Raw genomic sequence first — 27734 nt, 5'->3', positions numbered from 1 at the left:
CCCACCCCACAGCCTCCTAGCCACCACTGGCTGCCCAGAGCCCCAGCGGTGGCTGGCCCCTCCCCCAATCCTGTCCCCGGTCTCTATTAAGGAGGCATCACCTCTCCACTGAGCCACACAACAGGCTGACCCCAGAAAGAGCCAAGTGCTGGGCCCCACCTTCACTGATCACAGAGCCATAGCTCCCCTCAGCCCCTCGGCCACCTCCAGGACCCCAGAGCTCCGCAGCCACCAGTATGGTCCTAGGGATTCAAGGGTCCCCATATTGCATGATAAGGCGGGGGAAGTGTCCATCCAAAAAGGTCACAGAAGAGAAGCACTCCCTGTTTTGATTAGACCTGAGACCCCTCCCTCTAGACATCGCCTGAAGCCTATCCCTCCTCTTGCCCAGCTTTCACTCGGCTCCAAGAATGAGCCCACCTGCCAGGCTCCCTGTTGCTGTACTCTCCACTCGCACTCTGCACTCCACTCACTCCCATGAACCTGCCCAGCAGTGGAAGCCACGCCTCCGGCACCCACCCCAGCCCCATGCCTCTACTCAGCCAGGCCTTGACATCTGCCTGCCTCCCTCCCCCCCTCTTCCCCACCCCAAACCAAGACAGCAAGGGCTTTACACAGGGGAGCTCAGGGCAGGGCCCAGCACTGGGGCTGACCTTACTGGCCTCGGAAGAGTGCTTTCAGTGACCACACTCCCTGCTGAAGGAGCTGCTCCAACACCAACCCACGCAGAACTCTTTCACCATCACTCAGGTGAGGCCATTGCTAGCGGAGGAAGTCCCACTGCAGAGGTTCCGCCTCTCTTTCTCCAGCTCCGGAGGGCCTGCAGGGCCCCCGGCGCACAGTCTCATTTCGCAGGTATCTGAAGCATCCACTGACTCCACAGTACTAGGTATTCACGCTGAGCTCAGGGCACCTTTACCCCTTCCGGGGTTGGGGCAGAGGAGGGAGGAAATGCTAAGTCAGTTTCCTTCTCTCTCTCTCTCTCTCTCTCTCTCTCTCTCTCTCTCTCTCTCTCTCTCTCTCTCTCTCTAGAAGGAAGAAAGAAACCCCAGGAGGGTATTACATGGGTTCCCATAAGGCTCACTCACTTTACAAGCTCCTTTTGCACCCTGAAACATGCTGGGATGGGAGGTGACCCTGACAGGCAGCAGGTCTATTCTAGGCAGAAGCTCCTCTGCATCTTACTGCAGCTATGGCAGAAACTAGTTTTGGAAGCAGCTGCAAGAACCCAAAGTCAGGAGGCTATAGAGAAAGAGGCTGAAAATGCCAGGCCCATTCCGTCCTGTCGTCGGGTGAAGGGTCTGATCCAAACAATTCCTCCTTCCTGCTTTCTCTCTATGTCCTCCCTCATAAGTCCCCTGCCTCCTAGTGCCACCCTATTACAAGATAGCCACAGGGTCCAAACTGTCTCTAGGGTTTGGGGAATGCAGCCCACACACACACCTCTCTGGTCTATAACTTGCCCCTTTATCTCTCGCCGGGAGTAGCCAGGTACCAGCCTGCCTCTGCTGTCCACTCCCCTCCCCCAGCTTCTCAAACAGCATTAGTGAAGTGACAAATCCACCCTGAGGAGCAGACGTGACATGTAATTTCCGGCCAAGAGGATTTTTCCAAAACAATCTACCGTATTCTCGGGAATATATGCCAACCCCACTTCCAAGCCAGCCCTCCCCCACCTCTGCCCTCTCTCTTCTCCAAGCCCCAGAGGGAACACAACACATTAGGGGAAGGGGAGGGCACTGACAGCTCCTCTCCCAGCCAGAGGATTATCCTGCCTCCACACGTCAGCCCCACCAAGCCCAGTCAGCCTCAACTCACCCTCTGTGAGCACGGCCAAAGCTTCTGAGCCAAGTCCAGACTGGTTCCCCCTCAGTACCTCATCCCAGAGGGAACTGCACCAGGCAGCCCCACACCTTGAGGTCAGTCCAGGCCCGACACCACAACTGGTCTGAGAAGCAGGCTGGCCAGGGGCCAAGGGAGAGAAGGGGATGATTCAGACGCATACCATGACCGTCCACACCCTCTCCATCTCCAGGACACAGGGGCCCCACTCCCTCCCAGGGGAGCTTGGCAGCTGAGGTCCTGAGGACCGGCAAGGCTGAGGCATATGTGCCAACAGTGCTGGGCCTACGGGCCCACAGTCCAGCCCTAAAGCCTCTTCAGCCATCTCCTTAACTCTTAGTATTTCCTACGACTTCTGAACGTGCCCTGCCTTTCTCAGTGGATGCTCCGCTCCCTGGAGGTCATCTCCTCTCCTGCCAGGCCTCCCATTACCACCACACGCTGTCTGTCTCCATTTCTGCGCTCCTGAAGCTCTCCAGACCCACTTTTCCAGGCATTTACAGGGCAGCCTCACCAGGAGGATGCATAAGTACCACACGTTCTGCATATCCAAACTGAGCTCACCATCACGCACTTAAATCTAGCTAATGAGTACTCCTGTACCCTGACTGAAAACATCCCAAGCCAACACCAGCCACCCAGGCTAAAAGCCTCACCTCTGCCCGCCACAAAATCTTGTTTCTGCCTCCTCATTATTCCTCCCATCAATACCACTGGGATCAAAAACTCAGACAGACAGACCTGAGCTGAAATCCTGGCTCTGTCACATTCTAGTTGGACAATTTTGGGGCAAATGACTTAACCTCTAAGCCTCAATTTCCTCACCTGTAAGATGGGGACAAATATTTCCTTCATAGAGTGTAGATTCCATGAGATAATAGCACACTTAGCACAGTACCTAACACATAGTTGCCTATTGCTATTACTGTCATCTGAACACAGATCTGAAGTCCCTCCCCTGCTGATAGCATTTGGTAGCTTCTCATTGAGCCAAATACAAGGCCATTCAGGATCCACTCCTTGCCTATGTGTCCAACTCCATCTCTTACCATTCCCTTCAAATATCTCCATGTTCAAACTGTCAAATGCTTGCCCTTCCCTTGACACCCTCTTTAATTTTCACGTCTCTGAGCTATGTTATTCTCTTTGTAATACTCCTTCTCTTTGTCTACATGATGAACTCCTACACACCCAAGACCTAAATCAAATGTCATTTCCTCTATCCTAAATTCCCCTAGCCTACCCCCAAATGGTTATTTTTGCCATGCTTCTCAGGTTATTGTGTTAATATAATGTTTGAAAACAATAACAGTATAAACACACAACAGTAAATGTAGAAAACAGCCAAAACAATTAAAAATTTTAAATTATCTGTCATGCTCTCAGCCTTAAAGGCTCAGTATTCCTGTAACACTCTGTATTAATACATCTATTGAGGGAGCCCTACGCACACAATTCTACTGTGATCTGTACATTGTAAAGTAACGATCTGTTTATATGTCATCTGGAAGGCAGAATCTGTCACAGCATCTGATCAAGACCATTTGCTGAAAAGTATTTCAAGCCTTTGTGACGGACACTGAAGAAAGGAACCCTGACTCTTTTCCAGTGAGCTGGTGCCATCTCACCTCCAGTGGATACCAGGAATAAGCCTGTTGCTTTCCCCCGGCCCTGGCTTTACTCCCTGCACACTCCCACCCTCACTCCCACCATTATTTCAAAGCAAGTAAAGCAAGCACCTTCATGAGAAGAGATGCTGCCAATCTCATTATAGCTGCTCCTGTCCCAGACCCACTAAGTTACTTTGCGCCCACAAAGCCATTTCAGCCCTAGGGACAACATGGTCGTTCACTCAGGCAGAAGGAGAGCCATGAATCAGCCTTCTCCACGAAGGCTGCCTTCTCATCAAACTCTGGAGGGAGGGCTGAGGTACAGGATCCCACATGATTGATGGGAAGGAAGTCGGGTTTGTCAGGCATACCAGCCTTAATGAGAGAATGAGGAGGGGCACAAGCGGGGGACAGAGTGGGAAGGCAGGGCGCGGAAGCAGGGAAAGACACATCAGATATAGGGGCCCTCCTATACTTCATCTCCTTTGACTCCAAAGAAGACAGAGGTGTAACTTTCAGACATGAAAGCAGAGGATCTGACTAAACACCATGACACGACCCACACTGAATTCAACACCTTATCACATGTACCAGCTTGGTCTTGAAAGTATTTTGTAGCTATTTCATGCTCCACCAGCTAAAGACTGGCGTGCCAACCCTGACACCCAGAGACAGGACACTGAGAGCCCTAACACATTCCTGGAGCGTCCCACCCCCCCGCACACACACACCACTCGAGTGTGACACAGAATGAATTCCTGCAGCTGTCTGGGTCTTGTGCACAGGCACACCATGCACGCTGGGGTGCCAGGGCTGAGACGCAGGGTATTGCCGAGAGCTTCCTCTCACCACTCCTCTGGCCCAGGCATCATCACGGTACCAAGGCTCAGGAAGGGAGAAGGATGTAGTCCCAGCAGCCAGCCACCCCCAGAGCCCTTCCAGGGCTGGGCAGGGGCTGCCCAGTGAGTTACCCAGCCTGCTGGCTCAGGCCTCACCCCACCCCCACCCCCTCATCGACAGCCTAGAGCTGAAGGGGCCTATTGTTGGGCCCTGAAGGTGGGGTAGGGGAAAGAAGCCAGAGCTGTGAATTGTAAAGCATTTACTCTGCAAGCGGGACTGCTCATCCCCTGGGGACCATATCCACACCAGAACCCCAGGAGCTAGGAACATCCAGGGTAGAGCAGGCCAGGCTGCAGTATCCAGGAGGAGTCTGAACCTGGGAGTAAGAGAAACGTCAGGGACTTCAAGGTATTTAAGATACCTTAAATCCCACAATATCCTGCCCACCCACGTTAGCAATGGAGAAACTGAGACTTTAAAAGGGGAAGAGACTTGCCTGGTCCATAGCATTTAAGAACCTGTCGTAAGGAATGGATCTCCAGGAGCTGGGGGAAGTCAGCGGTTCAGAGTGATGGTAATTCTCTTCTGGCCATGGAGGGGCAGCCCTGCCAAAGTCAGGGCCTAGTAAAGGTCAGCTGCCTCATGAGGAGACACAGCATACAGAGGACAGGCAGACACAAGAACCCAGTGTTCTCCGACACCCAGCTGAGGCCCTCGGCTCCAGGGTTCCCAGGATGCACAGCTGCTGAAGGGAGAGATCAGATGAAACCTCTCACCCCATACCCCTCCTCAGTCGCTCAGCATGTACCTCCTATGTGCTCACCCTGTGCTAGGGTTTGGGGGGGCATATAAAGAAAGAGAAGTCATGGTCTGGGTCCTCATGAAGACACTGTGTGCAGGTTCTTTACTAAAAGCTTTATCTTCATTGGCCAATTAACCCCCGCCACTTACTACCCTACACTAGCCCCATTTTACAGATAAGGAAATTTGGGCTCTGGAGAGGTGACTGACCAGGGTCACCCAGAAAGTAAGTGATGAAGCCAGGATTTAGTCCATATACAAGTGCACACTGCATTGCTTGGTTCAGGGATGTGGGCCGATGGAGGGCAGAGCTGGAGTCTTATTTGTTAAACATATCCTGGATGCTGAACGGATTCATGGATTCGGTGAGGAAGTTTAAAGACGGGACAGAGGTTCCAGGAAAAGACAGTAACTTTCAAACATGCACATAAATTTCACTTCTTCCCAAAATCCCACCAAAACTACAACTTAAAAAAGAGAAATTTTCTGAATGGCAGAAGTCCCCGAAGGATGGAAAGAACAGTAGAGACAATCACTACAAAACTTGGGAAGCTGGAAAGCAGATGGGCCAGTGATGACTGAAAGGATGTGGTCTTCCAAAACTAGAGAGTAAACCAACAAAGGAGAAGACACAGGATATAGGAAAACAGGAGATACAACACGGAAGGGCTGTGAAGGAAATGCCCAGGATGCTGACAGGAGATCCTGGGAGGACAGCTAAGCATCAGTGAAAGGAAGCAATCAGTCCGTGCTGCTCCAGGACACATGGCTCTGAGACATTTTCCAAAAGATGAATTTGATAGAATACCTAATTGAAATGACATCTTGAGAAATTTAGACAGCTACTGGAGACTGTGACTAATTGAAAGGTACATAGAAAACTACGCAAACAAAAAAAGCTACTCTAGGGAGAACAAAAAGTTGTGCAGGAAAGGAAAAGTCATCCCAGTTTATTATACCATAACAATATAAACATGGACAGTAGATTGAAAAAAAAAAAAGAGATGAATCTAGAGTGGATGGACTGAAAGATGGAAAGGGTTAAAAGGTGGAAGAGGGGATTAAAGTCAAATCCTCATCTTTGACCAAGATGGAATAACAGAGATCAGGTTTAACCTCCTGACTGAAATAACAAAAACAAAAAAGACAAAACATACAAAATAGTTTTCAAGACACCAGATATCATGAAACAAAGGACAGTGATACCTATGAGACAGAAAACAAAGGAGCTCAGCCCTACCACTGGGTTTCTAAGCTACACCACAGGAAAGGAAACTAGTCAGACCCCAAAAGACTCCCTGAAGTGGGGAGATGGAGCTGAGAGTGGGGAGACTCAGGTGGCCAGAGTTCACAGAATAGAGAATCAGAAAAGAGAGAGCACCACAGAGGTCTGTAAAGGGTCCCCTTGAATATTCAGCTGAGTACTGATCATCACATGAATGTACAGAAACTACCTAAGGCTGGGGCGGGGGTACCCCAAAAGGATTACAAGTTAACGGTGCCTGGTGCTCACAAGGCTTGGAAAAGTGCCTATTTTTAACAGCCAGACTAGAAAAGCTAGGCAATGGGCGGAACACACAAATGGGTCCTGCCTCAGCAGTGGGGAATCATTAGCCCTAGATTGAGCACAGCTCTGGTCCCACCTAACGAATTTTAAAAACAAGACCCAAGAGGATCATACTGTTTCCAAGTAGCTTAACCACATCCCCAAACAACGCTCAAGAATATTTATAGGAATAGAAAAATGCATAGCAACCAACAAGGTAAAATTTACATTGTCTGGTATCCAGTAAGAAATTACTGGGCATGCAATGAAGCAAGAAACTATTACCCACAGTGAGGAGATAAAGCAATCAATCAAAACCAACCTAGGAGTGACACACATTAGACTTAGTAGACAATTATAATTATGTTTTTAAAGACTATAATTGAACTTCTAGTATAAACACCATACTGTATGAGATGGAAAAAATAAACTGAATGGAATAAAAGGCAGATTAGACACTGCAAAAGAAAAACTTGGTGAACTTGAAGACACAGTACTAGAAATGATCAAAAATAAAACACAGAGTAAAAAAGATTCTTTTTTAAATGAACAAAGCGTCGGTGAGCAGTGGAACAATTTCAAGTGGCCCAACACACATATATAATTGGAGCTCCTGAGGAAAGAAGAAAGAGGGGAACAGAAAAAATATTTGAAAAAATAATGGCTGAAATTTTTCCAAATTTTTTGAAAACTTAAGCCCACAGACTCAAGAAGTTCAGTGAGCTCTAAGCACATGAAGAAAACTGCACCAACACACCTCATAATCAACTTGCTCAAAAACCAGTGATAAAAATCTTAAAAAGTAGCTGGCGAGGGTAAGAGAAACATTACATACAGACAAAGATAAAGATGACAGAAGATTTCTTGCAGAAACAACAGAAATGAGAAGACAGTGGCACAACATCATTAAAGTACTCACATAAAAAACTAACAAGAATTCAATTCCAATGGAAATATCTTATTTTGTTGTTAGTTCATGTCTTTATTAACCCATATACAATCACTTGTCTTCCAGTTTGTTGAAGCAATAGGTCAAGTCAGATGACATTTGCCATAAAAATGTCTGTCAAAGTGGTTGTCCATAAAAATTCCAGCACCACATTTATCTGAAGGGCACTCCCAACGAAGGCAACTGATTTTGCCGTTCTCGTCACCCTTGAAATATTTCAGGACAGCCAGCTTAACCTTCTTTCTCTTTTGCTTATTCTTCCTGGGAATAGTGTAGATGTCTTCCTTTTCTTAGCATCACCACAAAGTCTCAACACAAGCTAAAGAGTGAACTTCTTTCAAATGTTGTAGACAGACAAAGTACGTCCACTTTTCAGTTGCTTGCCAACAAAGATCAGTCCAATAAGAGGAATTCCTTCCTAACCCTAGATCTTGGCTTTTACATTTTCTATTGTATCCGAGGGTTCAACCTCAAGAGTGACAGTCTTGTCCACAAGGGTATGATGGATCAGAAAGTGGAAGTATCTTTTTAAAATAAAGGCTAAATAAACTTTTTAAACATACAAAAGCTGAAAGAATTCACCATCAGCAGATAGACCTACACTACAATAAATGTTAAAGAAATCCTTCAGACAGAAGGAAAAACAAGACCATATAGAAATATGGATCTATGCAAAGAAATGAGCAGCACTGGAAATGGCAACTACATGGGTAAATAGTTAAGATATTTTTATTATTTAAATTATTTTAGAAGATAAGTTGACTGTTTAAACAAAAATAATACCACCGTAGTATGGGGCTTATAACATGTATAATTTTTTTTTTAAAGATTTTTATTGGGGAATTGGGGGGATGGGAACAGTGCTGGGGAATTGGGGGGAAGGGGACAGACAAGTTGCTGTCGTTTTGTTCTTCAATCTAGTTGTGTTGGACGCTGCCTCACTGGCCCAAGTTGGCACCATCATTGCGCTCTTCCTGGGTGAGGCAGATCAGTCGCCGGCTTCTGGACGGCCGCTCACTGCGGCTGCTGGCCGCTCACGCTGGCTGCTGGCTACACACGGCAGCCCATGGCAACCCACTGCCACAGGGACTGCAGCCTACGCCGTCGCCGGCGACCCACGGCAGCCCAGCTCCAGGTTGAGCTGTTGTTCAGCATCTCAGCTGTGGAGGGCAGTGTCACTGGCCCTCATATGTGGGATCCGAACCGGGGCCCTCTGGCGTCCCAAGCGAGTTCTCAACCATCGCGCCACTCGGCCGGCCCACATGTATAATTTTTTATAATAATAACATAGGGAGAAGAGAAATGAAACTATACTATTTTAAGGCTCTTATACTAATATCACTTGAAGACAGGCTATGATAAGTTAAAGATGTATATTATGAATCTTGCAGACAATACAAAAAAAGAAAACTATCCTCAAAAACATAGATACAAAAGCTCTTAACAAATTCTTTAACAAATAGAATCCAACAATATATTGGGTAGTCGGAAAAGTCATGATGCAGTTTTGCAGCGAAAAACAAAAAAATACGTCATGACTTTTCCGACAACCCAATATATAAAGAATAGTACATTATGACCAAGTAGAGTTTGTCTCAGTAATGTGAGGTTGGTCTAACATTTGAAAATCAATCAATGTAATTCAACACATTAAAAAACTTTCAAAACAGGAAATCTTATATCATTTTGATAAACATAGAAAAAGCATTTGACAAAATCCAACATCCATTCCTATTAAAAATCTCCGTGAAGTCAGAATAGAAAGGAGCTTCTTCAACCAGCTCAAGATCGTATTTGAAAAACCCACAGCTAATATCACGCATAATGGTGAAAGGCTAAATGCTTTCTCCTGAAGATCAGGAACAAGGAACCTAAAGTAAAGTTCTATCCAAAATCTAGAGAGTACAGACAGTGCAATCAGGCAAGAAAAAGAAATAACAGGCATAAAGATTAGAAAGGAAGAAGTAAAACTGTGTTTATTAGCAGGTGACATGACAGTCTATGTATAAAATCCAATGGAAGCTACAAAAAAGCTACTAGATTAAGTCAGCTTAGCAAGGTGACAAGATTCAAGGTCAATATTTAAAAATCATATTTTGTATTTATATATACTAACCACAAACAATTGAAAACTGAAATTTAAAAAACAATACCACCTTATAGTAGCATTACCAACAAAGCCAAAAGGCAGGAACAACCATCTATGGATAAATAAACAAAATGTGGTATATTCATACAATGGATTATCATTCAACCTTAAAAAATAAGGAAATTCTGACACATGGATGAATACTGAATACATTATGGTAAGTGAAAAAAGCCAGTTACAGAAGGACAAATACTGTATGATTCTACTCCTATGAGATATTTAATCGAACTCACAGAGGCAGAGAGTGGAATGTGGTTGCCAGGGGCTGGGGTGGCGGGAGGAATGGAGAAGTACTGTTTAATAGGTACAGAGTTTTCAGTTTTGCAAGATGAAAAAGTTTTGAAAACGGATAGTGATGATTGTTGCACAACAATATGAATGTACCTAACACTGCTGAACTGTATACGTAAAAATGGTTAAAATGGTAAATTTTATGTTATTTATATTTTATGACAATTAAGATTAAAAAATAAAAATAAAAAATGAATCATCATAAAAAATATCATTTACAACAGCACCAAAAATTATGCAATACTTAAGGATATATCTGACAAAAGATGTGGAAGATCTATACACTGTAAACTACAAAACATTGGTGAAATTCTTAAAAATCTAAATAAATAATAGAGATCTATATTGTTCATAGGTCAGAAGGTTCAATACTGCTAAGATGTCAATTCTCCCAAAATTGATCTATAGATTCAATGCAATCCCAATCAAAATCCTAGGTTTTTCGTAGAAATTAACAAATTGTTTCTAAAATGCATATGGAAATGCAAAAAACCTAGACTAACTAAAGCAGTTTTGAAAAGGAACAAAATTCAAGATCTTACTCTGATTTCAAGACTTACTATAAATCTGATCAAGATAGTGTAGTACTGGGATAAAGACAAATATTGGGCTGTTGGAAAAGTCATGACGTATTTTATCTACGTTTTTCAAAGGTCATTTATTTATATAAAGAACAATCAATGATATATTGCCCGTTTTGTTCGATAACCTTTTGCCATCTTTCAGTGAGCTTCATAATTCCTCGTTCATAGAAGGACCTGTATTTATTTGCGAAAAACTGAACAAGGTGCTGATTTACAGCCTCATCTGAATTGAACGTTATACCACACAAGGAGTTTTGAAGTGAATGAAACAAGTGGAAGTCTGACAGAGCAAGGTCAGGCAAGTATGGTGGGTGTGGCAACACATCCCATCCAAGCTCCAGTAATTTTTGACGGCTGATCAAACTTGTGTGTGGTCTCACGTTATCAACTCCTTTACAATTAACAAGCTCTGGACGTTTTTGGATGATGGATTCATTCAAACTGTCTCATTGTCGACAGTACACATTCGAATTGATTGTTTGGTTCCTCAGTAGGAGCTCGAAAAATATGACACCTTTAAAATCCCACCACACTGAGAGCATAACCTTCTTCTTATGAATGTCTGCTTTTGATGTCGTTTGAGGCAAATTATGACATCGGGACCAAGACAGTTTGTGCACCACACTGTTGTAAACAATCCACTTCTCATCACCAGTTATCAGTCCCTTCAAAAAGGGATCGTTTTCCTCACATTTAATGAGCATATTGCAGATGTTTACATGTGCCGTCAAATGAACTTCTTTGAGTTCAGGCAGAACCCAAATATTGGGCTTGCTTACGTATCCCAGCTTCTTCAGGTGGTCGTGAACGCTTGAATGATGGATGTTCAATGTTTCTGCAATCTCTCGTGTCATGTAACCTGGGTTTGACTCGATCAATGCCTTTATTTTGCTGTCATCAACCTCGGTGGGCCTCCCTGACCCAGGAGCGTCGTTGAGATCAAAATCACCAGCACGGAATTTCATGAACCATCATTGGCACTGACATTCTTGTAGAGCATTGTCACTGTAAACTTTATGCAACTTTTCACAAGCTTGATGCACATTCTTCCCTTTATGGAAGTAAAACAGTAAAATATAGCAAAAATGCACAGTTTGGTCTTCCATCTTCAACTTGTAAAATCTCCAAAACTCAACCAAATTGCTCAATTTTTTTTTAAAAATGAAGCTAGAACTGTCAACTGTCAAATGACATAGCAATAACATAGATGCGAATGACACTCGTACTTCCAAAAATGAACTAGTGCCATCTGTCACAAACATGTGTCATGACTTTTCCGACAACCCAATAGAATCAATGGAACAAAACAGAGTCCAGAATTAGATCTACACATATACAGACAACTGATTTTCGACAAAGGTGCAAAGGCAATTCCAGAGAGAAGTCTTTTCAACAAATGGTGCTGGAACAATTGTCTCTTCACCTGCAAAAATACTGAATTTCAACTCATACCTTACCCCATATACAAGAATTAACCCAAAATGGAGAACCCATGACATAAAACTTCTAGAAGAAACAGGAGAAAACCACTGTGCTTTGGGTTAGGCAAAGATGTCTTAGACATGATACCAAAAGCACAATCTATAAAAAAATAAGTTGGTAAATTGGAGTTCATTAAACTTAAAACTTCTGCTTTTCAAAAGACATTGTTAAGAGAATTAATATGCAAGCCAGAGACTGGAAGAAAATATTTGCAAATCATATATCCAATAAAAGGCTGATATCCAGAATATATAAAGAACTCTCAAAATTCAGTATGAAAAAAAAACCCACACAAAAAATGGGTAAACAATTTGAATAGACACATCACTAAAAATATACAGATGATGAATAAACACATGAAAAGATGCTCAACATTAGTCATTAGGAAAATGCAAATTAAAAGCACAATGAGATGCCACTACAGACCTATTAGAATATCTGAAATTAAAGAGACTAATCACACCAAGTGCTGACAAAGAAGTGGACAAACTAGAACTTTCATACACAGCTGGTAGGTATGTAAAATGGAACAACTGCTTTGGAAAACAGTCTGGCAGTTTCTTAAAAGTTAAATGTATAACCTACCATATAGCCAATCATTCTAGTCCTAAGGATTTACCCAAGAGAAGTAAAAAGCATTTGTTCACACAAAGACTCAAATAAATATTCGTAGTTTTATTTGTAATAACCAAAAACTGAAAACAACCCAACAACAGGTGAACAGATAAACAGATTGTGGTATATACATATAATGAAATACTACTCGGCAATAAAAAGGAATGAGCTATTGATATCTGCAACATGGTTGAATCTCAAAATAATTATGGTGAGTGAAAAAAGCCAGGCAAAAAAAAGCACATGCTTATGATTCCATTTACATAAAATTATAGGTTATGTGAACTAATGTACAGTGACAGAAAGCAAACCAATCTATTACCTGGGGGAAGGGGATGGCAAAGGAGGGGTGGGATGGAGATGTTACAAAGGAGCCCAAAACACTTTTGGGGGTTTGGGAATAATGGGTATGTTCATTATTTTAATTATGGTGGTGGTTTCACATTAAGTTAGTTTTAAATATGTTCCATTTACCTCATGTCATTATACCTCAATAAAACTATTAAAAACAAAAAACAAAAAAAGCACTTCATCTTCCAGAATAAAGCACAAGGTAGGGGATAATCATGGGTTTAGGGTCCAGAGCAAAACATCAGGGAGCACTGACCCTTCATCCCCTACATCTGCAGGCCTGTGCTGCTGCAGAAGTGAGCACCAGACTTGCAAAGAAGGGTCTGAGCCCTCCACACTAAGGACACTGTAGGGAAAGGCATGGGCCCCTCTGCAGACGAGGAAACTGAAGCCCAGAGACATTATCTTGCCCCAAGAGGTTACACAGCAGGTAACCAGTCTAAATCCAGACCTGTCAAAGTCCTCATCTTCATCTACCACAAATTCAAAAAGGTCCACCTGAAATAGGGTTACAATGTGTGCTGTGTGTATATGTTTAGAATAGGCAATTCTCTCTGCATTGAAGCCAGAGAGCCAGAAGCAGTCTGATCATCCCAGAAGGGCCAGGCACCGTAGACACAGCACCTGAACTTCCGGTGCATGAGTGTTTGGGGTGGCAGTGAGACAGGCAAGCGTGGGATGAAGCAGACAAACGGGTTTGGGTTTGACTCTGATGAGGAGCAGGCTAACCGGCTCCTCCAGCACAGTCCCAGCGGCTGCCTGGCTGCCTGCCTAGAACATCACCACCACTCCCTCTATCCCTACAAGAGGAGACTATCTCCACCCAGCCTGCTTCAGATGGGGGTCTGGGGACCATGTGACTCAGGGTCACACCATGGGCTGAGGCAGAGATGGGTCCCAGCTAAGGCCCTGAGGCAGGCAGCAATTCTGCACACCTTCCCCCGCCCCCTAAGGGCTAGAGAAGCAAAATCCAGACAGCACCAGATATGAGGTGAACAGCCCTAGGCAGATGAGGCCCATAAGCTGGCCAACCAAGCCCCTCTGGGCCAGGAATGTGTAGGCCTGGCACCCAGGCCACGAGGGAGTCGACAGGAAGCCAAATCTAGCCCCCACCCCTGCAAATACCACCTCTAGGCTTGTCTAGGAGCTGGCCCCAGCTGGGACAGAACCCAGGATGCCACAGCTGCCCATCTGTCCACCTCCAGAGGGTGGGGCTGAGGTCTGGGCCACAGAGGATGCCCAGAGTCCAGCAGTGCAAATACCTCCTTCTCTCCCGTCCCTTTCAGGCCAGGGTCCTGAGAGCCCACAAGGAGACAGACTCCCCAGTAGCTCTCCACCTTTCTGCCCACTATTCATCCTTGGCTCTGAGCCCTCAGTATTAATCAACTGTGACAAGAGGGTGTGGCGGGAGCAGGTCAGGCTCGTGCCCAAGGCACTGGTTGCCACACTCACATCTCAGCTCACGTGGCCAACGGGGCTACAAGATAAGGTCCTATTAACAGCAATGCAGCCTCCTTCCCTTTTTTGGAATGTGTTTTGAGGACTTAAGGCAACAACCTGTGCTGATTGTACCATCCTAGCTATGGCATGGAGGCACCCCTATCTCCGGATAAACAGGTGGAGGGGTGACCACTTCCTCTGCAACCTCAACCTCTCTTCCTTCTGCCCAGGCCTGGCAGCCACCCAGACAGTCTCACCTCCAGTCTAGTCTCTAAGGAAATGCCCCATCACTCTAGCTGGCATACACAGAACTGGGGGGAGGGTTCCTGCCTTGCTGTTGTGAAAACTGCACTGCTTTCTCCCTCCCCAGACTTAAACATAGGGGAACGAACAAAGGCAGTTCAGAGATCACCCTCTCTGAGGTAACTGCAGCCTCCCTGCTTCCAAATACACCAATCCCAGCTGAGAACACAAACAGGCTTCCTTACCTGCTGCCTTCTGTTGCCTCCCTGTAGACACAGCTTCGATGATGTCCAGGCTGAGGTGGCAGAAGAGGATCCAGCAGGACTCTGCCTGCACTCGGGCAGTGGCTTCCAACGCTCTTAGGTTCACAGCGCTCTTCTGCTTCCCACTCCCCGAACCCCTACATTTTGCGTTCACTTTGGCCCAAGAGCGATGCTGGTGCTGGACAGCCAGCCTGTAGGTTACCACCTCCTCCTCCGCCTGCGCCTCCGGATCCTGTGCCCCTCAGGGGGCGCCTCTCCCTCCTGGGACCTCTTTCCGTCCAGGTATGTTTCCTGGACAGCCAGGACCACCTGTCCCTCCTGCACCCCGGGCAGCCAATTTGCTTCCTGCACCCCCAGGCGTCCCTCCCCCTCAGGCCCCTGGGGCCCCACAGGCCGCGCCCTCCCCACCAGCTCGAGTCTCCCTCGGCGAGCCGGGACCTCTCCTAGAACCACTGCCTCCCGTCTGTGGTGCCCGCAGCTCTCCCAATACAGCCCACCCTGCTCCCCGGAACTTTCCAGCCCCTCCCCGCGCTCCCAGGAGCGGTCCCCGAACTCGGACAGCTGCAGCAGCCTGCGTGGGCTCCCCTCCCCCCGCTCCTGCACCCCGGCGCGGGCCTCCCCACGCTCCTGCACTGCAGGGATGCCTCCTCCCTTCTCCTGGTGCTGTTTGTGGGGCCCCAGCCCCTCCTCCTGCACCACAGGCCAGCTCGCGGAGCCCGTCCACAGCGGCGGGCGCCTCCAGTCCGCGCCGTCCGGCGGCCCCCACACTACCCCCAGGCTGGGCTCGTGGCCGCGGCCGCCCCGCTCCTGCACCCCCGGGCCCACCCCGCCTTCCTCCTGCACGGCCGGACCCACGCCCCCCTGCTCCTCCACGCCGAGCTTCAGCCCGCGGAGCAGCTGCGGGCCCCAGCTGAGAACCCCGATCCGCTGCGGCTGCTGCTCTGGCAGCGCTGAGCTAAACCCACCGCGCTCCTCCTGCGCGCCCCGCCTGGGGTCCCCCGCCCGCACTGCCCAGCGCACTCGCTTGCCCCCCAGAGGCCGCGCGGTCCCGCCTTTCCAGATGGTGCTGCCCTCGGCGCTCGCTCACACCGCCCCCCGCCCGGCTCCTTCCGCCCCGTCCCCCGGGGGAGGGGGCTGCGGGGTCGCGTCCCCTCAGGCTCCGCGGCCAGCCCCACGTCCCCCGCACGCCTCCCCGCCCTCGCCTCCGGGCGTCGACGTCTGCCCACCGGGCGCCGCGCCCTGCGCCGGCCCCCGCAGGTGCTGCGGCCCCGCGCGCCGGCCCGCGAGCCAGGAGCGCCCGCCCTCCCGCCAGAGTTCCTGGAGCCCGCGTGCGCCTGCGCTGCCTCGAAGGGGCGGGGCCCGGCCTGCCTTCTTAAAGGGTTAGGTACCGCTTACTCCAGCCCCTTACCCTTCTGTTCAGTCCCCCTATCTCTCCCCTTCTTCGTTTCATCCTTCTCTCTATCCTAGACCTTGCTTGCCCCGTCCTGTGATGCCAAAAAAGGAAGGAGAGGTGAAGCAGAAGGTAGGGCGTTCACAATGCGAAGGTGCAGTCAACCGTACCCAATGGAGGAGCACTGAAATAGGAGTCTCGAATTGTAAGCTGCTGCTAACTTACCATGTGACAGTGTGAAAGGTCACTTCCATCTGACCTCAGTTGCTTCGTTTCTATAATGAGGAGGTTTGGACTGGAAAGTTTACAAGGTCACAATTCAGTGAGTATTTGCAGACAAGGCTTCTAGTCTTAATTTCTAAACCACAATCCAGAGGCATAGGAACCTGGGCCACACCCACCCTTTCCCTGAGGCCAGCAGAAGGCAGAGGGTACTGGAAGAGTACTTGAAAGGGGGCAAGCTGGTGTCTGGCCTGTGACACTTCCTGCCAGGAACACAGGCAGAAAGCATCCCAGGTAAGGGGGTAGGGGTGGGGGTGGGGGAACCTTGCTTTACCCTGCACTGCTCCCTCTTGGGCCCCCTTCTCCCAAACCCCGAAGAAGAAAATTCAGAGTGATAGTGCAGCCTGCAGACCCAGATCCTAGCCCAACTGGAGGCAGCCTTGGGCTATGAAGTTTAGAACCCAAAGTTGGCCCTGTTACTGACTGTATCTCATCTATTAAATGGGTATGATAATAAAACAACTCCAGACAGAATTGTCCCAAAAATCAGACATCAGGGAACTGTGTAAGGATGGCTCTTTCTACACCCCCATTGTCTGGTATTGGGCCCAAGGGCCCAGGCCAGAGGACAGTAGGGCAATGAGAAGAGGATGGTTCCAGACACCAATGCAGGGGCTGGACTGGGTGGATTTGGATCATAGCATCTTGCCCTGTGAGGTGGGCAGGGTAACTTTCTACTAAATCATTTGATAACAGTGTGTGTAACAGCTGCTCTTCCCCCATGGAGCCAGTGGCTGCTGATCAGGAGGTGAATGTACCCTACCAGGTCCAAGAGAGGGTCTAGGGCAGGCAGGACTCTAGGCACAGCCCAGGCTAAGATCTTCCCCCTTGTTGCCTGACCTCAGGGGAGAAAGTCAGGGGGAAGGAACCTGAGGAGTATCCTCTCCCCAACCTCCCTCATACTGCCTCAGTAATGACAATTGCTAAGGTTTTTTTGAGCCTTCCTATGGGTAAGACCCTGCACGTGGCATTTATTCTCATCCAACCCTCGCCACAACCCAGTGAAGTACACATTATCATCTCCATTTTACAGATGGCAAAACTGAGGCTCTACGTGGTTAAAGTAACGCTCAGGATCATACAGCTGGTGGTGAAGCCAGGATTCAAATTCAGTTTTCTGACTCCAAAATCTGCCCTGAACCACTAAGGTACAACAAAATAACACCAAACCCAGGAGCCTTGCTTTGGAAGACATTAGTTCTGACTAGATTTGTGGGGGAGGGGGTGGTCAATAGATGCAAACAACTGATTTGGAGCAAGCTTTTCTGCCAGTCAATCAAGCTCCAAATCAAACAAAGCAAGGGGTCAAAGCACCTGCATCCTTAGTCCTGATAGGTGATTCTCTTAGGGGAGCCCAGCTCCCCATTCTCCTACTTCTCCAGTTGCCCACAAAAGCCAGATCCATGCTTCTTACATCCTTATAGTGCAGGGTTATCTGGAGCTTTAGGCTCACAGCAAAGAAGCCTCCTGCTCCTTTCCCCCATCCACCAAGTCCCAGCTCCTGGACTGTCCCCACAGACCACCGCGTTGAGCTGTGAGGCTGTCCCCCTCTCTGCACTGTTTTTGTGATTCCAGTACTAGTAGCCAGGGAGACACCTAGGGAGACTGCTTTGCATAATAGAGGAAATGCGATAACAGTCTAGAAGCAGAAGGCTCAGAAGATTCAGGATGTAGCTGAAGGGATAACCCTAACCCTCTAACATGCCTGTGCCAATCTCTTCCCAGATCTGGAACTTGAGGAGACTTACCCATAGCAGAGTGATTTTGCAGGGAGAGGGGCTTGTCAGGTCTAGTTCTAAGCGGAGGGTGGAACCCAAGCTGCCTGAGTGAGGCTTGTGGTGGTGCCCTTACAGAATCTCCACGGTGAGATGGTTGCACTGTGGGGTAAGCAGGATGGCAAGGAAGGTACCTGTGGGGTGGTGACGGGCAGTCGAACTCATACCTGCAAGCATGTGCTCAGCCAAGAGCGGTGGATGCTGCCAAGTGATTGGGCTGAAGTTTTTTTTTTCTTTAAGATTTTGGGGGTGGAGGGGCGGCCAAGTGGCTCAGCTGGTTAAGAGCGCGGGCTCTGAGCAACAGGGTCGCCAGTTCGATTCCCATGTGGGCTGGTGGGCTGCACCGCGCTGAGCTGCCGCTGGGCTGCCAGAGGGTAGCAGGATGGCTCAGCTGGTGGGAGCACGTGCTCCTAACAAGATTGCAGGTTCTACTCCCACATGGGATGGTGGACTGCGCCCCACCCGCAACTAGGATTGAGCATGGCACCTTGAGATGAGCGGCCTCAAGCTGCTGACGGGCGGCCAGATGGCAACTGGACTTGGAGCTGAGCTAGCTGTGCCCTCCACAACTAAGACTGAAGGACAACTACTTGGCTGTTCCCCTTCCCCAATTCCCCAATAAAATCTTAAAAAAAAAAAAATCACATGGGAAGTTTTTAAAAACACTGATGCCCAGAACAATTAAATTGGAATCTCTGGGGTGTGGCTCAGCATCCATAGTTTGTAAAAGCTCCACAGATGATTACAGTGTGCAACCGGAAATGGCAGATGCTTAGTTCCCTAGAGTCCCCCCAGTACCTAGAAAATGCCTCACCTGAGGCGGGAGTGAAGAGAGGTGTGGGAGCAGGACTGGTATGTGAGCAGACAATCTGACTTGACAAAGAGCAAAAGAGTTCTTAGGAAGGGACCTTTTGCCTCTAGGTCAATGTGAAGGGAGGGATATTTGAAGGAATTCTTAGGCATGGGGATATTTGCTAACCCAGGCCATGTTGTCCCAGGACCAAGAACAGACCGTGCCTTCTCCCTATAGAGCAAGTCAGAGCTCCCCGGAGCTGCTAAGGGGGCGGGCTCACATGCCCTCAAGCAACTCAATTTCAAAACCTTACTAGGGCATTGGGAGGAGGCACTGCCAGCTGCTCCCTCTGCCCAGCTACAGAAAGGGCCAAATGAGCCAAGAGATACAAACTCTGGATCAACAAGGGCTATTTGGAAAGGGCACCATAATCCTGGGTTCTAATGCCCCCTGGCGGACACATACAGTTGAAGCTGGTAACCAATAAATGGACCAGTGGCTACTTATCTATATAAGTCCAGCCAGTGTTAGGCATAATCATATAAGACATGGCCCAATATGCATAATCCAGAAATTGCTAGTGGGGGAGACAAGACTAAACTTATGAAGGACTGGCTTCTTTTATTCTTCATCTACTCCTTTATGTCCATGAAATCTGGCTTCCGTTGGAATTTAGTGTACTGAGTTTAGAAATGAGAAGCAGTCAGGCCTTACCTTAAATGGTAAGGTATTTTTTCACTTTTATACATTCTTGCTGTTCCTCTCTCCTTTGTTTAAGTCTCCCCATTTGTAGTGTAGACACAGCACATCCTTAGCTAACTGTTTCTTCTTCTTTCTGCTCAGATGATGACCATCCCAGGAAAGCCCACACAGCTTTCTAGGTATTTATCCTACAGATAAGCCTCTGCTTGTGCACAAAGATGGATGATACATAGATAGATAGATAGATAGATAGATAGATAGATAGATAGATAGATAGATAGATAGATAGATGATAGATACAAATAGATGCTCAGTTAAATATAATATGCAGTGACAAAACAGAACTAGCTTAGATGTTCCTTAAAATGGGACTGATAGATAAAACAAGGTTATGGCATATTTGCATAATGTATAAAATACAGTATTTTTAAATGTACTTTAAAGCATAAAGTATATTTATTTGTATATCTATGACTCATTCAAGATCTATAATTATGTGAACAAAGCAAGTAGTGTGTATGTGCATTTTTATTTTACCACTTTATTAAGGTATAATTGATGTACAATACACTGCACAATTTAAATTTGTATAACTTGTTGAGTTTGACTTATGTATGCATGGTGCAACCATCCCCACAATCACATTTCCATCGTCGTCAAAAGTTTCTTTTTTTTTTTAAGATTTTATTGGGGAATTGGGGAAGGGGAACAGCCAAGTTGTTGTCCTTCAATCTTAGTTGTGGAGGGCGCAGCTAGCTCAGCTCCAAGTCCAGTCGCCATCCGGCTGCCCGTTGGCAGCTCGCGGCTGCTCAGCTCAAGGTGCCATGTTCAATCTTAACATTGTCATCAAAAGTTTCTTTATGCCCCTTGATAATCCCTCCCTACCACTCCTCCCCACTTCCTCTAATCCCTGTACCCCATCCCCAGGCACCCAGTGATTTTTCTTTCTGTCACTATAGGTTAGTTTGCATTCTCTAGAATTTTATATAAATGGAATCAGTTTCTTTTCAGAGCTAAGTAGATGTCCATTGTATATCTATAATACATTTCAAGAGCTATTTGGGTTGTTTCCATTTTGAGCTATTACAAATAAAGCTTCCATGAACCTTTGAGTACAAGCCTTTGTGTATATACATGTTCTCATTTCTTTTGGATTAGATTAGACCTAGAATGGCTGAGTCACACAGTGGGTGTATATTTTAACTTTTAAAGAAACTGCCAAGCTGTTTTCCAAAGTAGTAGTAATATTTTACATTCCCATTAGTAAAATATAAAAGTTCCAGTTGCTCAAGATCCTCACCAACACATGGTACCGTCAGTCTTTTTAATTTTAGCCATTTTAATGAATGTGTAGATATCTCATTGGTGGTTTTCATTTGCATTCCCCTGATGACTAATGATGTTGAGCATCTTTTCATGTGCTTCTCCATTGTACATCTTGTTTTGTGAAGATCAATTCAAATCTTTTGCCAACTCAAAAAATGTGGATTGTCTTATTATTGATTTGTAAGAGCTCTTTATATATTCTTGGTATAAGTCCTTTATCAAATATATGATTTGCAAATACAGTAAAACTTTGGATTGTGAGTACATGGTTTGCGAGTGTTTCGCAAGACAAGCAAACATTTCTAATATATTTTAACGTGGTAAGTGAGCGATGTCTTGCGAATACAAGTAGTTTGTTTCCAGAATGAATTATGCTTGCAAACCAAGGTATTACTGTACTTTCTTCTAGTCTGTGGTTTCTCTTTTTAGTTTTCACATAGCATCTTTTGAAAAGCAAAATCTTCTTTTAAAAGATTTTAGGGCCGGCCAAGTGGCTCAGTTGATTAAGAGCTCGCTCAAGAGTTTGAGCTCTGAGCAACAGCAGTTCGATGCCCGGTCTGAGCTGAGCAGCCGCTGAGCTGCCAACAGGTGGCAGGATGGCTCAGCTAAAAAAAAAAAAAAAAAGATTTTATTGGATTGGGGCCAGCCGAGTGGCTCAGTTGGTTAAGAGCTCGCTCAAGAGTGAGCTCTGAGCAACAGGGTTGCTGGCTCGATTCCCGGCCCGAGCTGAGCAGCCAACAGTTGCCAACAGGTGGCAGGATGGCTTAGCTAAAAAAAAAAAAAAAAGGATTTTATAGGAGAATTGGGGAGGGCAACATTGTGTTTTTCCAGGACCCATCAGTTCCAAGTCAAGTTGTTGTTCTTCAATCTTAGTTGTGGTGGGCGCAAGCTCAGCTCCAAGTCCAGTCGCTGGAAAAGCAAAACTTTTGAATTTAGATGAAGTCTAATTGATCAACCTTTCTCTGTCAGGCTTTTTGAATTCTATCCCCATTGCCTACCCCAAAGATTTTCTCCTGTGTTTTTCTAGAAATGTTATAATTTTAGATTTTTACATGTAAGTCTATGATCTACAAGTATGTTAAGTTGATTTTTGTGTATGCTATGAGGTAAGAGTCAATGTTCATTTTTTTCTCCCTTGTGGATACCCAGTTGATCAAGCACTGTTTGCTACAAAGACTTGTCTTTCTCTACTGAATTGCCTTGGCATTTTGTCAAAAATCACTTGGCCATATATGGGTGGGCTTTTATCTGAACTCTATTCTATTCTATATATCTACCTTTTCACCTGTACCAAACTGTCTTGATTCCTGTAGGTATATAGCAAGTCTTGAAATCAGGCAGGGTAATACCTCTGACTTTGTTCTTATTGTTCTTATCCTCTTTCTCTGTGCATCATTCCTGGAAATACTGCAATACCAAATCAAGGAGTGAAGCAGATGGAACAAGCTCCTATTCTGTCTCCCCGTTCCAAAAACCCATTTACTATATTATCCTTGGTACAAGACATATTAGATAATAGCAGATACTACACTTGAACTTAGCCAAAGGCCAAGAAGTGATTCTTTTTTTAAAAAATTGCTTCTCTAGGTTTTTTGTATTTCCATATAAATTTTATAATCAGCTTGTCCATTTCTGCAAAAAAGTCTGTTAGAATTTTGATTGGGGTTGTGTTGACTCTTAGATCAATTTGGGGACAATTGACATCTTGACAATATTGAGTCTTCTGATCCATAAACTTGGTATATTTCTGCATTAATTTAAGTCTTCTTTAATTTCTCTCAGCAACATTTTCTGGTTTTAGGCATTGAAATTATGAATATCTGTTGTTAGATTTTTTCCCCTAAATATAGTTTTTTGGTGTTATTGTAAATTGATTGTTTTTTACAGTTGTTTGCTGCTAGTACATAAGAATGCAACTGATTTTAGTATATTGACCTTGTATCCTGTGACTTTGATAAATTCACTTATTAGTTGTAGACATTGTTTTGTAGATTCTCTAGGATTTTCTATCTAAACAATTATATACTCTGCAAATAAGGGCAATTTTATTTCTTTCTATTCTGTATGCCTTTTCTTTCTTTTTCTTGCATTATATGCGGTAGCTAGGGTCTCCAGTACAATGTTGAATAGAAGCAGTGAAAATGGGCATCATTTCCTTGTTCATAATCTTACAGGTGAGCAATTCTTGTAGCACAGGTCTGTTAGTAATGAATTCCCTCAATTTTTGTTTACTTGGAAATGTCTTAATTTTTTCTTCATTCGTAAAGGAAAGTTTTGCCATGTCACGTCCAGCGTGGCAAGGGCAAATGGGTTTCTCGAGAGGGGCGATGCAGATTGAATAAGAAATAGAGACAAAAGTAAGATTTGAGCGAGACCAAGGGACTCAGCCAGAGAAGACTGAGCCCCGAATCAGGTCAGCGCATGGCTTTTAATGAGAATTTTCAAAGAAGTAAAACTGCTGTCAATCAAATTAGCATCCGTTTGAGGTTTGCGCCTCAAAGCCTTTCCATGAACATATCCCATTGTGTTCCAGCAAATCCTATGCCTTCACACATCCGCCACATAGTCCCAGGACACCTTGTTACTGTGTCCTCCCAGGGGAGATGACTGTTATCATTCCAACAGGTCCCAGTCACATCTGAGACACCCCCCAGAGGGAGCCTCTGGTCATACCGAGACACTCCCTCCTAACTTAATAGGGTTAGAGGCTAATGCAATGGGGCATGTTATAGGAATCGGCTGTCAGGCAACATTGCCAGATACAGAATTATTGGTTGAGTTTTTTCTTTTGGGATTTAAAATATGTTGTCCCATTACCTTCTGGCCTCCATGGCTTCCAAAGTGAAATTAGCTGTTAATATTATTGAGGCTTTCTTGTATGAGTCACCTCTTTTTTGATGCTTTCAAAATTCTCAGTTTTTCTCTTTCGGTTTTGACAATTTGACTACAATGTGTCTTGGTGTAGATCTCTTTTGAGTTTCTTGAGTTTCTTGAATGTGTATATTCATGTCTTTACTCAGATTTGGGAAACTTTAACCATCATTTATTTCTTCAAATATTTTTTCTGTGCCTTTATGTCACTCTTCCCCTGGCATTCGTTCTTCTGAGACTCCTATAATACCTATTTTGGTATTTTTTATGGTGTCCCACAAGACTCTCAGGCTCTGTTCATTTCTTCATTCTTCATTCTTTTTTCTTTCTGCTCTTCAGACTGGATAATTTCAAGTCTTTTATCTTTAAGTTCATTGATTTTTTTCTTCTGCATGCTCAAATTTGATGGTGAATACCTGTAGTGATTTTTTCATTTCACTTATTTTACTTTACAGCTCCAGAATTTGGTTCCTTTTTATAATTTCTCTCTTTACTGACATTCTCATTTGTTCTAGTTTTCCTGATTTCCTTTAGCTCTTTTCCCAGTTTCCTTTTGCTCATTAAACATATTTAAGACAATTGACTTAATCTCTTTAATAATTCCAAAGTATTGGTTTCCTTGGGGTGGTTTTCTATCAAATTATTTTTTTTCCCGTGATTGGGCTATACTTTCCTGTTCCAGTTTCCTGTAATTTCTATATTGAGGACTGGATATATTGATTATTATGTTGTGGTAACTCTGGAAATCTAATTCTTCCACTCTTCAGTGATTGCTAAATCTTGCTTGTTGGGAGCTGGAGCCGTATTTGTGACTTTGAAACTATTTTTGTAAAATGTGTATTCTTTGTTGTGTGTGATCATTGAAGTTTCTGTTCTTTTATCTCTGTAGTCAGCCATTGATCTGACAAAGATTTCCTTAAATGTCTGGCTCGCAAAGGGAAATGGTGTCTCTTTAAATGTTATGTAAGGCACTTCAGCCCAGGGGGGTTGAAACAATGGCCAGACTCTGAGCTTGTCCCGCAGCAATCAAAAATAGTAATCATCAACACGCAATCCTGATTATTTGGAGGACAAGGTCCTTATTGCCCACTCTGGCTCCAGGAGTGTTGGCCACTGTCTCTCCTCAGCTGCCTGCTGTGGGGCTGGGAAGTGGGGGATGGTAGCCACCATATGAAAGGCTAAAATTCACTAGAATTTACTGAAACTTACCAGCGTCTTCATCAAGCTCTACCCTGGTCCTTGCAAGTGTTCAACTAGCAATACTTATATCAGTGTGAAATTGATGGACACATTGATTTTTGAATATTAACCCTGAATTCCTGGAATAAACCCTTCTTGATATTATCCTTTTATATATTGTTAGATTAAATTTCCTAGTATTTTGTTAAGGATTTTTGCATCTATATTCATAATATTGATCTGTAATTTTTTGTAATGTCTGTCAGGTTTTTGTATGTTATATTGGCCTTAACAGTTTCCTCCTCTATTTTCTGAAAAGGTTTGGGTAAGATCAGTGGTATTCTTTCCTTGAATGATTGATAGAATTCACCAGTGAAACTGACTCTAGTTTTCTGTTTGTAAAGTTTTGATAAGTTCTACTTCTTTGATATGTCATTCAGATTTCTTGTGCTAATTTTGGTTGAGTTTATCAACAAATTTGTTTACTTCATGTAAGTGGTCAAATTTATTGACATGAAGTTGTTCATGGTATACATTTATCATCCTTAAATGTCTGTGGGATCTGTGGTGGTAACTTTTTTATTCCTGATATTAGTGATTGTTTTGTCATTTTAAATCAATTTTTCCATTCCAAAGAATCAGATTTTGGCTTTAATTTTACCTATTGTTTGATTTCCATCTCATTGACTTTTGCTCTTTGTCTTCTATTTCATTTGGGCATACTTAGCTTTTCTTTCTCTAACTTGTTAAGGTGGAAACTATGTTTCCCTCTAAGCCATGACTGTTCAATAGAACTTTGCAGTGATGCAAATATTCTATTCAGTGCTGTCCAATACGATAGCTATGAACCACATGGTGACTGAGCACTTGAAATGTGGTGTCTGAGAAACTTTTTAATTAACTTAAATTTAGCCTCATGGCTTGTGGCTACTGTGTTGAACAGTGCATCTCTAAGAACTGGCTTTACCTGCATCCACAAATTTTGTTGTAATTTTCATTAAATTCAAAATATTTTCTAGTTTCCCTTGTTGATTTCTTCTTTGACCCATAAATTATTTACAAATGTGCTAATTTCTGATGTTTTGGGGTTTTCTGGTTATCTTGTTACTGATTTCTAACTTAATTCCATTGGTCAGAGAACTCATTGTGCATAATTTCAATACTTTTAAACTTATTGAGACTTGTTTTACAACCCAACATATGGTCTATCTCGATGAATATGCCTTGCATACCTGAAAAAACTTAATATTCAATACACGTGCTTCTGTACCATTAATATGTGAATATTTTTTAAAAAGGCATTAACAGCTAGTCAAAACAGTCCATTTGAGATGGATTAAGCATTAGGCAGTTTACAGGATAGATGGAGCAAATTGCAAGGGCTTTAACTCAAGAGCCTAAGAAGATAAGCCCACTGATGGACACAAGGAAGATATTAGTGTCTAATGTGTTAAAATCCAAATAAAGGTATATCTTCCAGATAACCAGATGTCTTCAAAGATTTATTTAGGGCTGTCTCCCGGCCCATTACCTTTCACATAGGCACTTCCTCCTGTAGAATACAGCAAATTATCTTGCTTCTCCTCAAGAGTATGCATATGACTACTAATTCTGACAGGAGAAAGCTTGGACATAGGTGAGGCAATTAAAAGTCTTCCCAATTGTAGTGGCGGCAATTCCTACAATCATACTGAATACTGGCTGGCACTTGTACTGACAAAATTAAATTGTGTAATGGCTTTTTAGCAATGGCATAGTAGAAAGCCTGTAAAAGAAAACCTTTACCAATTATGCCTTTTGCTATGGAGCAACAGTGTCCACTATTCACTAACCATAAGTATCTATTAAGCACTTGAAATGTTGGTAACCCAAATTGGGATGTGCTCTAAGTACAATCGATTTTGAAGACTTAGTATGAAAAATAGTAACATAAAATAACAGCAATAATTTTTTTTTTTTTTTTAGCTGAGCCATCCTGCCACCTGTTGGCAGCTCAGCTCGGGCCAGGAATCGGGAATCGAACCGCTAGTTGCTCAGAGCTTGCACTAGCAAGAATTTTTAATGTGTACATATTGAAATGATAAATGTTTGGGATATATTGAGTTAAAATATTAAAATTAACTTCACCTATTTCTTTTTAGTTTCTTAATGTGCTACAAGGACATTTAAAATTACATAGGTAGCGCACATGTTTTTTTGGAGGATAGTCCTGCTACAGTCCTTTTTTTTAATAATTTTTTAAAAAATTTTATTGGCTATCAGTATGTTTTTCCAGGACCCATTAGCTCCAAGTAGTCATTTCGATCTAGTTGTAAGGGCGTTTTTCTAGGATCCATCAGCTCCAAGACAAGTAGTTGTTTCAATCTAGCTGTGGAGGGCACAACTCAGTGGCCCATGTGGGGATTGAACC

The 27734-nt window shown here is 44.6% G+C and overlaps 1 protein-coding gene and 1 pseudogene across 4 annotated transcripts in view; both read right to left on the bottom strand.

Moving 5' to 3' along the window:
- Window positions 1–15362, bottom strand: part of TNK2 (tyrosine kinase non receptor 2) — a 40885-nt gene extending 25523 nt beyond the window's left edge. The window contains exons 1-2 of one of the 4 annotated variants that reach the window (XM_019651969.1): window positions 14989–15362; window positions 4789–5037 (exon numbers count right to left, since the gene is read on the bottom strand). In XM_019651969.1, the coding sequence (XP_019507514.1) occupies window positions 4789–4797 (9 nt within the window). In that variant the 5' untranslated portion in view covers window positions 4798–5037; window positions 14989–15362. Of the gene's footprint in view, window positions 1–653; window positions 1775–4788; window positions 5038–14988 lie in introns of those variants that run through there. The other 3 variants (XM_019651966.1, XM_019651979.1, XM_019651985.1) reach the window with 3 other exon arrangements.
- On the bottom strand, window positions 7524–8132 carry LOC109387897 (ubiquitin-40S ribosomal protein S27a pseudogene; annotated as a pseudogene).
- Window positions 15363–27734: the final 12372 nt, after the last annotated feature.

This window comes from Hipposideros armiger, unplaced genomic scaffold (genome assembly GCF_001890085.2).
Source record: "Hipposideros armiger isolate ML-2016 unplaced genomic scaffold, ASM189008v1 scaffold_8, whole genome shotgun sequence".
Taxonomy (NCBI): Eukaryota; Metazoa; Chordata; class Mammalia; order Chiroptera; family Hipposideridae; genus Hipposideros; species Hipposideros armiger.
This window is presented reverse-complemented; position numbering and strand designations above follow the sequence as displayed.